The following is a 12,271-nucleotide window of genomic DNA, read 5'->3' as shown; positions in this document are numbered from 1 at the left end:
ACGGCCCTCCTGCAGCAGCGAACCCCCGGGTTTGCACCCGACGTCTGGGATGTCATCGACAAGGGCTCCGTCTGGTGGGGCAGAGACGCCAGGGGCCGGTGCTCTCTAGCAGCCGTCTTCCACGATATGGCGACGCTCGCCACCTACCACGAGGCCGTCAGCACCGGCGTCGAACGCCTCTCGGTTGATCGCATTCGGGCTTTCGAGGCCAGCCTGCAGCCCGTGTACGCGCCACTTACGACGGAGGATCTCGGATCGGACCCGGATGTCGGGGAGCCACTCCCCCTTGGCCAGGGCGAGATCGAGGCTGTCGAGGCGTTCAAGCTCGTGCGCGCCTTCCAACGGACGGCACTGATCTACCTCTACCGCGTCATCTGCGGACTGCCGACATGTCATGCGCTTGTGCAGCAGCACGTCGAACCCTGTCTCGACGGGCTGTTCGAGGTCCACCCGTCTTCCCACATCTATCACTGCGTCATCTTCCCGCTCTATGTCGCCGGCGCCCACGCGCAAACAAGTAAGCGCAGAGCCGGCGTGTCTGACATGGTCTCGGGCATCTTCAATGACATGCGGTTTGGTTCAGTGCGCGCCATCGGCGAGGCACTGCGCGATGTCTGGAGGCGTGACGCGGAACGCATGTCTTGGGCAGACATGTTTGGCTTTCTAAGTCCGTATGCCGTCGTGCTGTGATGTGTTTACCTTGGTGATACGAAGGAAGTGTGAGAGGGAAGGCGAGTGTCGTCGTTATTGTCTTGTATCTTTTGGACCTAGATTGATGGAATACAAGCTTGTCATTGTTTTTAGTCTTTCTCGCAGGCGCCTTGTGACTGTCTGTGTATGTCTGCGCTGCAAGAGGCCACATGTCCCGCCTGATTCAACAGGTTGGGGGGATGGAGTAATTGTTCGGCATCCCTCCTGGGATGTACACTGTCCTGGCAGGTTCCCTCGACAATTGTTCTGGAATACTGTTCGACATTCCGATCTGGACTTGCTGGTGGTGGGGGGGGGGCTTGTCAGTCTACGTGCCCAGGGTTGAATGTCTTGGGCGCCCACCACCAATCAGTCTGTCCAGCTTCATTGTGGGGCAGCCCTGCCGCATCGTGCTCACTGAATACCTTGCCTGCCTACCTTCCTCGGGCATCCCCGTCTACTTCCAAGCTCGGTTACGGCCTCTGCTGAACTGCCATCCTTGACCGAACCTCTTCTCGTCTCTGAATTCTCGTTCTATCAGGGGTTACTCGGATGGCGACGGAGGGTCACTGCTATCCGTGATATCAAAAGCAACAATGCTGCTTGGCGCGTTGCTGCGTCCCCCATCTCAACCACCACCCATGGCTGAACCCCAGCCCCTGCGTCTCATCAGCGAGACCAAAGTTCGATCATCGCGTGCCCGATGGCTTGCCCAAGAGCAATCCCACCGTCGACCTGTCCGTCACCTGGGATGCCGCCGCCAAGAATCTCCTCATCTACCGTCCAAGGGACCAGGTCGTCTCCAAGATCCACCAATACGCCCGCCCGGGCACGACAGCCCCAGAGCCCCTCGCTCTCCAGTGGAAACCCGACGGTACGGCATCCTGATCTTCGGAGCTGACAGGCAGGTTGCTGACCGTGGACAAGGTCAATTTCTCGCCGTCGGCTGGAGCGATGGCCACGTGAGACTGATGGGTCTCGAGAACAACAAGGCGGCCCATCATATTCGCGTGACCGAGGACCAGTCTGCCGGCATCACCCATATCGGCTGGGCGTGCAACAGCGTCTCCAAGACAGACAGTGTTCCCAAGGAGGCCGAGACCGCCTCGTGGCGCCATGCCCTCGACGAAGAGCTGCAAACCGCAGGCAACCCTCCAGAACTAGATCTGCCGCGCGAGCTGACGTTTCTCGATGTCGAGTCGTCGCTGCCCAAACTGAGTCCTCTGCCGAGCGCCAGTGCCGGCGAAGGGTTCGTCGATTCTGGGCCCTATTGACTGCCCAGGAGCACGCGGCTGACCACTCCACAGCGAGGATGCCATGGTCTTCACCTTGCGGACTGGTATCGAGTTCCTCTTTCGGCCCTTCAACACGGCCGAGAGCGATGAGGTCTTTGTCATGGTCGTCGGCACCAGTGACGGGCGTCTGCACCTCAGCATCTATGATTCGTTCGTCATTGGTGATTTTCGCTATACGCTGCCGAGCGCCATGTACAAGCCAGGCGTTCTGCAGCTCATCCACCATGCCGCCCATCCGTCGGCATCCACCCACTGTCTCATCCTGAAGCATCCTGCCGACGATGACCGCGCCGTCTATCTGGTTCCCATGGACTTACCGTTTGTCCCTTACTCTCCGATCAACCTCGCCCTCCTCGCGTCCAAGTTGACTACTCTTCAGAAGCTGCTCCGATACGTAAAGCAGTCGCAGCTCCACGCCACGGTAGAGTACAACAACACGCGAGAACTCCCCAGCAAGTTCCTGCGTAGTATTCAGGAGGATCTACAGGGCGCCGAGCGTGGGCCGACCGACATTGTCCAGGCTCTCTTCCATACTGTCGTGACTGGCCACACCCACGAGGTCGTCAAGGAATGGCTCGTGGACCAGCTGGCCGAGCGCGTAAGACCACCCATCTCACGAACCTCCGACCCCCCCAACCCAGCCCCATGACGCTGACCCAGACTAGGGCCACAAACGCTGGGACAAGGCCGCCGTTTCGGGTCTCGAGGCCCTTCGCGCGCTCGTCCACGAGAACCTCCTCCCGGCTCTCGAGCGCTGCGCCGTCATCCTCAGCCGCCTCCGCGCCTCGCCCAGTTCCACGATGCCCGCGACGACATTGGCTTCTCCGCCGCGCAGGTCGCCCGCGCCATGGACGTCGTTGCCTGTCTGCGTCTCGCCGCCCACCGCGTCCTGCTACACGTCATGGAGGAGCTCGACCTCTTCACCGCCTTCTCCGGCTGGCTGCGCTTCCAGATCGACCGGCTCGCGTCGTCGAGTTCGGCCACCGAGGAGCTCAACGAAAAGGAGGCCGGGTTGGAAAACGGAAAAGTGCTCGCGTACATCCAGCGTTATCTGTTGCGCAGCCCCATGGCGCTCTTCTTCGACCCCGTGGCCGACGACGAGCGCGAGGCCGACTGGAAGTTTATCCAGAACGAGCCGGCGCTTCTCGACGCTGTCGATGCGCAGATTGCCCGGCAGGAAGATGGCCAGCCCTACATGAAGGCGCTGCCGCAGCTCGCCTTTCTTGTGGCGTACCTTGAGGACCGCGCGAACGGCATCTTCAAGGACATTGCCGAGGCCCAGAAGCGGAGCGTCAGGTTCGGACAGCCCACCAGGATCGTCATGGGTAGCAAAATGTCTAGGATCGACTGTGTCATGGGGCCGATTATCAACGGGGTAAGTTTTCTCGTTGTGTTGTCGCCTGCTCGCCTCTGCTGACATGACTGTTTGTTTTTTTCTTACCAGAATGACCTAGAGGACCAAGCGTCGACTTTTGTGGCAGCAATCCAGGAGGGCAAAGAAGACGAGCGTAAGTTTCTCGGCCGTGCCGTTTTGTCGTCACCCGTGGGTCCCGCCGACTCTGACGAAGCTCTAGTGTACATCTTCCGCAACACCGTGCGCATCATCAACGGCATCAGCACCACGACGTCAAAGACGTGCCCCGCGCTGCGTCTCGGCGACCACAAAATCACCGACATCAAGTTCCTCGGCCACGAGACCCTCGTCCTGCTTCTCCGGACCACCGGCATGTTCAGACCAACCAACCACGTCGAGAAGAGAAGGAAAAGCGCTGACGCCCCATCACAGACAAGAGACCCCTTATCATGCAGCTCCCCATCCAGACGCCCGAGGTCAAGTACGCCCCTTACACCGAAGAGTCCCTCCCTGACCCCGAACTTCTCTCCGCCGCGCACGGCTTCACGTCCTTCACCCTCTCCGAAAGCAACGGCGGCGGCGGCGGCTCCTGGGTTCCCATTCGCATGGAGGTCCACCCCCGAAGCGACGTCCGAGACGACATGCCCCCGCGCGTCTGTCTCCTCGGTCGTGACAGGACGACGTGGCGCGTCTTCGCCCTGGAGAAGGATGCCGCCGTGCCGCAACAGCAGGGGCAGGAGGACAAGCAGCAGCAGCAGCAGCAATTGAACACGCCTGGGCGGGACAACGCATAGGAGGTTGTCCGGTTGCCGTCGCGGCGGCCGCTGCAGATCCCGCCCCGACGCTTCACCCCTACGCGCAAGGGGCGAGGCGTCGGGAGTAGTCGGCGGCCGAGGTGATGGTGCCTGCTGGGGTGGGGGTGAAGGTGAAGGAACTACGAAAGCCATGCGTAGAGGGAAGCATCATGTTGGGCACCGCAGGGGCGCGTTCGGCTGGGTGGCCCAGACATGTTGACTGCGGCATGAAAGCTGGGCCGCAGACGAATCACGGCATTGACCAAGGGATTGACCAAAATCAAGAGAAGAAGAAAACGAAAGGTTGATTCTACGCGTAGATAAATATGCGACACCCGAAAAATACAAGACTTAGATTCGCCGCGCCTGTCCTTCCCCGCGGGGCTTCGTGATGTCAAAGAACTCCGTCAACCCCTGGACCACTGCCTCGACATTCATGTTGACGAGCGGCATGCGGTCATAAGAGTCCTCCTTCATAATGGCCACGAGGGCGAGGTATCGATCAACCTCGCGCAGCATAATCGGTCGTCCGGCGTCGTGCAGGACCATGCAGCTCTCAGCCCAGTTGCACGCGACCTGGTCCTCGACCTTTGCGTTCCATGGCTCGCCCTCGATGCGCTGGCGTTGGGCATCAGAACGGTTCCACGATCCGTACACGTCAGTAATGTCGATAATGACGTCGATGTAATCTGAACAGATTTCGTAAGCGGCCATGTCGGCAGCCGCCGAGTCAGTGGCGATGTAGATCTTGGAAAGAACGTCAAAGAGATAGGCCTTCTCGAAGCGGCAGGTGCGGCAGAGGTTGGTGAGCATGGCCTCGAGGGTACCGAGCTGGGGGATGAGCTTCTGGATGACCTTGCTGAAGGCCTCAAAGATGGAGTGGTTGTAGATGGATGTGAGGTGGAAGGTGACAGGAGCGTTCTCGAAGCCGTGGTCCGAAAGGTCGTCCTGGATGCGGATGGTTATGTCACGCTGGATATCGAGCTTGTAGTCATCCGAGAGGCCGTCGACCTTGTGGATGAAGACCTCAATGTTAATGTTGGGATATGACCTTTGTAGGTTGAGAATCGTTGTGTTGAGGCGTTGCACGGCCTCAAGGTAATCGTCCTGCGCGTCAATAACCCAGATGAGGGCGCCAATCTCACCAAAGATGGCCTCCATGTCGTAGGTTGGGTTCTCGAAGATATCGATCTGCCCAGGAAAGTCCCAGACCTGGAAATCCATGAATGAGCTGCCAAGTCAGTCAGTACATGCGGGTGCGGGAGAGAATGGGGCTATACTCACGCCATCGAGTCCTTCTGTATACGCGCCGTCGACTCGAGGAACAGTGTCTCGTTAGGCGGCAGCTTGTGAAAGACGACACTGGATATGGACGACTTCCCGCTCCTGCGCATGGTCAGACTCGGAGTGGCAAACACGCGGTATACAGCCCTCACCTCCTCTGTCCCATCAGGAGCAGTCTCGGCTTGCCCTTGGCTGGCGGCCCCGGGGGCACCTCGACAGGCTTGTCTGCGTCATCCTTCTTGGGGGCGCCTCGGCGACTCTGTTCAAAGACACGCTGCAGTGTTAGCGTTGCTGGACTTTCGTGGTTGCTGCTCCCAGCGACTATTTCTTGCACAGAGGGCTCATCACCAACGTCCGCTTGGAAAGGCGAGAGCTGGCTGTAGGGAGGGGACGAAGTCATGGTAGAGTTGTGGGATGAAGGGCTCAGTGGCAAACTCAGGTGAGCGGTGAGAGCGCCGCGTAGACCGGCCAGTACCCGAAAGGGACACTCGAGGCGTTATTGATAGGTCGCAACCTGGAGACGATTTCGCGCGTGCATTGACGTCCGTTGAGGCCTGACGAAGCCCAGCGCAGCACAGCACACAGAGGCTTGCAAGCTTGCAATCGACACACTGCCGAAGCGCTCGTTCTTCGGGGGCGAAGAAGCAATAAGACGACCTATCCTCGCGGGTCCAGGTTCGCGTCTCCCCTGCCTGAGCGTCACGCTGGTCCGTGAGATGGATGACGGCTCACCGCCGGGATGGGCGGCCAGGCGCAGATGGGATACAGAGTGCGAGGCGGCGGCAGGGCTTTCGTCATGGGATCATAGTGCGAACGGCCGGCCTAGATGGACGGTTTCGAGTTGTTCGCTTGGGGGTGGCCCGGTCTCCCATGCGCCAGGCTCTCGGGCTCAGGCAGGGAGAAGCATGGCTGGGCTACCAAGATAAATATATTTCATGGGTGTCGTCTCACCGTCGCACGGTTAGGCCGTTTTTGGTGGCTCAGCTCAACGACGACCCCTGTCGTTGACGGGCCATTGCACCACGGGGACTGGCAGAGTTCGACCGGCAAACAGGCTTCCAGGCGCGGGCGCACCCAATGATCGGGGCTCGTCATCCGGGCCACGCGGATCAGTGCGGCGTAACGTTGACGATAGTCCAGGGCGACAGGACTAGGGCCGGGCAGAGCGAGTGACGATGGCGCTCCGTCCATTGGGCTGAGTCTGGTGCCGTCTCTGATCCTTCCTCTCGGGTCTGAGGCTGTGGCTTCATCTTGGCGAGGGCACTACCCAGTCACTGCAGCACGTGAGAGGACGCAAGGCGCGTCAAGGGGTCGGAGCAAGGCCATCCTCGATGGAAAAGGGGAGGAAGCGGAGATGAGATACAAAGGGGAAGGGGATCAAGAGGGCAGACGGGAGCGATGTTGCGGAGTGACGGGGACCAATTGTAAGCGAGAGAATGAGATGGTTCGGCCTCTCACCTCCATGTCTAACGTGATGTAGCGTGGGAACGCCTACCTGCCTGGCGAACAAGGCCTGCTTGCGACTAGAATATGGCCGGAGAGATGGGTTGCGGCTCGAGATCTGCCGTGGTTGACGATGAATGGGGCTCAGCGATTTCGTGGCCTCGCTGACCAGCTGGCTGTTGACTCGCCGTTCCTCGTGGCTCTCGCCGCGCAAGTTCAGAACGAGGTTGCAGTGCAGGGTGAAAGTGAGGTCTGAGAGCGCGAAGCTTCCTCTTGTCGGGGGCAAGATATCTTGTTGAGAAGGTGCCTACGTCGAAGTGATCGGGCGGTGGTGCTCGTGTGATGAGATCTGAGAGGTGAAGCAATTGGCAATTGGCAGCTGGCGACGTGAGAGGATGGCCACCCCAATCACCCCAATCCAGTCGGGAAGCTGCGACTGTGCTGCAACAACACAGGCAGGCGGCACCTGAGTAGGTGGGCAAGTACCGCAAGGTAGGCACTTGGCGAGAGCTCCTGCCACTGCCATCTTCCAGGTACCTGCCTCTCCAATCCCCACTCCGATCCTCACAGGCCTTTGATCAGGTAAGCGACGGGTGTCATCATCTGGCAAAGCCGAATGCCTGGCCCCACTCCACTAAGGTAAGGTACCGGCTGCGGACTTTGAGACCTCCTCTACAGCCTCACCGTCAATTGTCAAAGCAGACGTGTGATGCTACAGGCCAGCATGAGGCCAGCATGATCCCGACCTTTGAAGCTGTCGCTCTCAAGAGGAGGGTTTCGAAACTCAGACACCCAGCTTGGAACGCCCAAAAAATGATGCCACGAAGCTCTTCCTCTTTCCCACCTTGGGGCTCTTCCACAGCTCCTCACCCTTACAATCGTCCTTGTCTGCATTACTCGTCATGCCACCCGCTCTCGACTCGCCTCCTTCGCACACCGTCGCCATGAGCGGCATTGGTGGCCCACTGTCCATGCTATGACTTGCTATAAGATCAATTCTATCAGGTGCGCTGTTGGTTTTGGTGGATCTCGACTTGAGTGAAGACATGGACTGTCTAGTCAGTGAAGCCGGAGCGGAGCGGACTCGAGATTCTTTCACCTTGGCACTAAGTCTCCGGCTGGTTTTATGCTGCAATATTGTGGCCACACCGTGCTCGTCTTCAAGTCCTTGGGTCTCTGCCAGCTCGCTTGCGACTGTCTTGCCGTCCCAGGCGACATTCTCTTCTGGTAGTGGTACAAAACGTAGGTATCCTCGACGTGGCAAGACGCCTAGAGACTCTTCCATGTATTTCTGCAACAGGGCCGCGATGCGTCTGTTCTTTGTCGGCGCAAACTCGATCGGTAGTCCAGATATGGACATGGTGTAAGCCGAGTCGAAGCTGCCACCGAACAGCATACACGCGCCATGCTGCAACGTGACTACAATCGAGGACACGGGGCGCTGATATCGGATGGAAAGCTGGTGGGAAAGGTCCAAGATGAAATTGAATTCATCGCCAACCTAATCGAGCTTGAGTATTCGAGAGAAATCAGGTTTTTATGGGGAGGGCAGCTTACGATGACGTTTGTGCAGACCTCAGCCATGATGACAGCCTCGCTCCGTATGCGGTCCTTCGCCAAGCTAACTTCTCTGCCTGCCTGGAAGGCGTCTTCGAAGTACCGGCTGCGCGATTGTGCCGGTGTCGGCTGCGATTTGACCTTTGTCGACTCCCTGGTAGGATCGACGGGTAGCGGGCGCGAAACGGACCGCGAGCTTACCCAGTGGCCGTCATTCATGAGCGACTGCAGGGACGTGACTTTTTCCTCCCTCTGCGCTTCTTTGCGCTTGGCGAAGGTCAGCTGCGCAGCATTCGATGGGCGGCGTGTCTGCGCAATGGGCGATGACAGTGATTTGGTATTGTCAACTGTCAACGAGCTGCTCATCGTGGGCAGAATGGGGCCTTGCAACAGTCCAGGTATATAGGGTTTGTGATCGATATTCAGTAGATTATGGTACTGGTTGGATTGTATCGCCGCCGTTGTGGGTATAGAGCAGAGTGCTGAGCGTCAGGCCCTGTTTGGGGTCAGAAGAGCGAACGCACAGGGATTTGATGTCATTGAGTGTAGACCCGATATTGATGATATGTGTTCACAACATCTCAGGAAGTCCAGAGTCAGGTTCCAAGTTCAGGTGTCCCTCGAGGTCAAGGGTGTCGAGGCAGATGAGATTCAAGCCAAAGCGTGGGGGAGGTGAGAATTTGACTTTCTAATGAATTCCTTGCAGGTGGAATACCTAACCAGATATCAGACTAGGGTTCACACAGTACCTAAATACCTACCTGTATAGGTAGGCATTTTGAGGGGAACTACCACCTGTCAAAAGAGGTCTGCGCGGTGGCCTCCCAAAGACGGGCTGCGACAAACATAGGGGCAGGCACATTCGGGGGTCTTGCCCCCATGACAAGGCCAACACCAACAGATGAACGGGTCATTAACGTATCACAGGCCCCCAACGCCATATCCAAACTTCATTCCAGGTCTGTTGGCTTCCGCTTCGCATCGCTCGGTGCTCCTCCCACTCAAGTATCCTGGCCCCCAACAACACGCTCCAAGGCCGGGACCTGACTGCCCCCCTTGCTGTCAGCCCAGGCTACCTACACGACGCGCTCGGCAACCTGCATTGCCTCGTGTCTCAAGTTGATATGGTTTCTCTACACTATCCAACATCCGAATACGGACGCGCCCATCATCCGATCCTGAGTCTAGACCGATTCGAAATTCGGGCTCAGCTCATGACCACAAAGTACAGGAACAGGGCAAAAAGAACAGATTTGTTCTTCAACGTCGAGTATAAACTGCGATTCCGCAGAGGATTCAGTATCACAAACACCAAGCGCCGTCCATTACATACAGTCCCCTCAAGATCAAAGGGAGTACCCACTCATACACCACCTAACGACCTTGGGACCCAAATCAAATGTACTGTCCAGTCAACCGCGGAAACCAAAGGAGATACCCATCAGCAGGGTCCACAGACTTCCACCCAGCCCCACCGAAAACGAACCACCAAGATCACGAAGAAGGCGTCGGGCTCCTCTCCTTGCTCCGGCCCTGGCGCGGCGCAGGCCCAGCATTCCTCTCCAGCACAGCCTGCGCCAGAGCCAGACCGATCACGAGGACCTCGAGCGGCACGAGCAGCACGGTGAGGTACAGGCCTGCGCGACTCTGCTTGCACAGAGTCCCAAAGTGAGGGTGGGAAGCCATGTAGACGCCGTCCCACCGGCAAGACCAGCTGTGAATCGTGTCGCTCGACGTCGACGCCCGGATCACGAACGAGAGGCCCACAGCGACGATGGCGGCCGTCAGGCACGCGAGCGGCGCGAGGAGGGAGAGAGCGGCATGCGCGCGGAAGTTGTCGCGAATCTGAGAAATGCGTCAACGTGTGGGTGTTCCCGGCGTTGATCCCAAAAATTCAGGATATGTCACTTACGATGCCGACCTTGCTACCAACGAGGGAGGCAATGTTGGCGAGGATCACAATGGCGCTGCACGCCACGAGCGTGGTCGTCGGTCGCAGGTCAAAGTCGTCCGGCCACAGCGGCAGCATAAACTCGGCGCGCACATGGGTTTGGTCGTACACAGCGAGCGCGTCCGCCGACACGCCGAGGATGGTGATGCTGGAGCACAGCGCCAGCAGCGTGAGGCCGTTGCGCGCGGCATCGAGGAAGTTGAGGGCTCGGAGACGGCCGAAGCTCGGCACGGCCGGGGTGTCGACTTCAAAGTTGGAAGTCTGGTACGTTGTCTTGCTTTCCGCCATATTTTCTCCGTTTCACCGTCTTTGGATGTCGGTGTGTGAAACTGAGATGGAAGGCCTCCGAGGGACTAAAGTGTTCAAGTTTCAGGTGATTACAAGTCAAAGGATGAATGGATTGGAACCGTTCAGAAAAAACACCCAGAATGAGAGAAAAGGAGACGAGGATGAAGGAACAGCGGACAGCACAGCTGGAAAACAATACCATAGGATCTGCTCCCGTCCTATAGAGGAGTGCGGAACCCCATACTAATAGTCACGCTCTCTCCCCATAACACACCACCTAACCGCCTGCTACCTACCACACTCACACGGCATCTGGCCGCCGAGACTGAGACCCAGCGACGCGCCCATGCACGATAGCCGCGCTGGCGAAATGGGACCTCAGTACCGACGGCGCCGATCACCAAGGACGTTCCCGCCCAAAGGTCATGCGGGGTTCTATTCAAGTGCCATATGCAGGAACGCACGGCGGCATGGCATTGGCTCGGGGCGTGCAGATGTCGTCGCCGCCGCCCCGGCGCTTACCGGCGAGGAGGGGTGGGGGAGGAAATGCGATGCCAGCCCAATCAGCGGTCGTCAAGGTGCCGGGAATAGAAACACCACGACAGCCCATCATCTTACCCATCGACGAATTGCACGCGTGATTCGTTGGTCTCTTTCGTGAAAGTATTCATGCTTTTTTTCTGTTCGCCCTGTCATCGTCCTGGGCGATGGGCTTGTCGTGAGACACGCGCTTGTATGTCTAAGATGTCTATCTACTCTTTCCTTCCACTGCCTCTTCTATTGCCGCGGCCGAGAGAGCTGCTCAGCACGCACGCAACTTGAGCACACACCCCAGGCCTGCCAGACCCGACGCTTCAGGGTCTCCTAGGCGCCTGCGTTACTCTCAGCGCCGTTGTGTCCTGTATCCGGCCTGCCCATGCCGATGCCCTTTCTCCGCCCCCGAATGACAGCTTCCATGGCCCGCCCCACGGCTGGCATATCCCCCAACATGGTGAGGTGTCCCCTGTGTGTCCTCTGCCGCCCCCCTCGGACGAGTTCGTATCCCTCTGGCAGCTGTGCCTCGCGTGCGAGAACCACGCCGTCACCAGGCCTGAAGACGAGGTCGTCATAACAGTCCGCATGAGCAATGGCGTCTCGTCCGGCAACTTTGACAGCGTACACTGTCGGCGTGTCCTTGCCATACATGAGGGCGATGGGTGGGTAGACGTTGGCCTCGGAGAAGGCTGGTTTGTGTGCCAGCTCGGCCCGGAAGTGCTTTACCTCTGCGAGAGTGCGCTTGAGATACGCAATGTTGCGGGCGCGATTCAGCGGCGGAGGCGGGGATAGAATCTGACCCAGCGCCGAAAGCAGAAGGTCGGGGTGTCTGACGGAGGCAACTTTTGAAGCTGTGCTGTCGACTTGCGGGATTGAGGAGGCGATCTCTTGTGGATTCGGCATTTGCTAAGTCATATCGCCGACGGAATTACTCAGAATGCTGTCTGTCACCCTTCTCACTGAAACTGCAACTGTGATTGCGAAACAATGACCCCAAAGCCGGTTGCCGTCTTCCGATTTTGGCTTGGCAGGGACCGAACGGGCGGTGGGCCAAAGGCGGAGTTTGTTCCAGTTTGTTTGT

General features: G+C 58.4%; 6 protein-coding genes across 6 annotated transcripts; 2 read left to right on the top strand and 4 right to left on the bottom strand.

Annotated features, from left to right (window-relative positions):
- Positions 1–126: 126 nt before the first annotated feature.
- Positions 127–690, top strand: VDBG_08710 (conserved hypothetical protein; the record flags this gene model as incomplete). The annotated part of the gene is made up of 1 exon (XM_003000868.1): positions 127–690. The coding sequence occupies one exon, from the start codon at positions 127–129 to the stop codon at positions 688–690; it is 564 nt and encodes a 187-aa protein (XP_003000914.1).
- Positions 691–1,242: 552 nt separating this feature from the next.
- VDBG_08709 (conserved hypothetical protein) lies at positions 1,243–4,133 on the top strand (the record flags this gene model as incomplete). The annotated part of the gene is made up of 6 exons (XM_003000867.1): positions 1,243–1,255; positions 1,618–1,939; positions 1,998–2,583; positions 2,758–3,360; positions 3,430–3,732; positions 3,795–4,133. 6 exons carry the CDS (start codon positions 1,243–1,245, stop codon positions 4,131–4,133), a joined length of 2,166 nt encoding a protein of 721 aa, XP_003000913.1.
- Positions 4,134–4,484: 351 nt separating this feature from the next.
- VDBG_08708 (GTP-binding protein GTR2) lies at positions 4,485–5,817 on the bottom strand (the record flags this gene model as incomplete). The annotated part of the gene is made up of 3 exons (XM_003000866.1): positions 4,485–5,364; positions 5,418–5,519; positions 5,570–5,817. 3 exons carry the CDS (start codon positions 5,815–5,817, stop codon positions 4,485–4,487), a joined length of 1,230 nt encoding a protein of 409 aa, XP_003000912.1.
- Positions 5,818–7,644: 1,827 nt separating this feature from the next.
- VDBG_08707 (MIF domain-containing protein) lies at positions 7,645–8,783 on the bottom strand (the record flags this gene model as incomplete). Its single annotated transcript, XM_003000865.1, has 2 exons — positions 7,645–8,301; positions 8,418–8,783. The coding sequence occupies 2 exons, from the start codon at positions 8,781–8,783 to the stop codon at positions 7,645–7,647; spliced, it is 1,023 nt and encodes a 340-aa protein (XP_003000911.1).
- A 1,128-nt stretch (positions 8,784–9,911) lies between these two features.
- On the bottom strand, positions 9,912–10,656 carry VDBG_08706 (conserved hypothetical protein; the record flags this gene model as incomplete). Its single annotated transcript, XM_003000864.1, has 2 exons — positions 9,912–10,262; positions 10,330–10,656. 2 exons carry the CDS (start codon positions 10,654–10,656, stop codon positions 9,912–9,914), a joined length of 678 nt encoding a protein of 225 aa, XP_003000910.1.
- An 864-nt stretch (positions 10,657–11,520) lies between these two features.
- VDBG_08705 (conserved hypothetical protein) lies at positions 11,521–12,093 on the bottom strand (the record flags this gene model as incomplete). Its single annotated transcript, XM_003000863.1, has 1 exon — positions 11,521–12,093. The coding sequence occupies one exon, from the start codon at positions 12,091–12,093 to the stop codon at positions 11,521–11,523; it is 573 nt and encodes a 190-aa protein (XP_003000909.1).
- Between the last annotated feature and the right edge of the window lie 178 nt (positions 12,094–12,271).

Source organism: Verticillium alfalfae, genomic scaffold (genome assembly GCF_000150825.1).
Source record: "Verticillium alfalfae VaMs.102 supercont1.13 genomic scaffold, whole genome shotgun sequence".
NCBI classification, from domain to species: Eukaryota; Fungi; Ascomycota; class Sordariomycetes; order Glomerellales; family Plectosphaerellaceae; genus Verticillium; species Verticillium alfalfae.
Note: the sequence above shows the minus strand (reverse complement) of the source record. Positions and strands in the feature narration are given on the sequence as shown.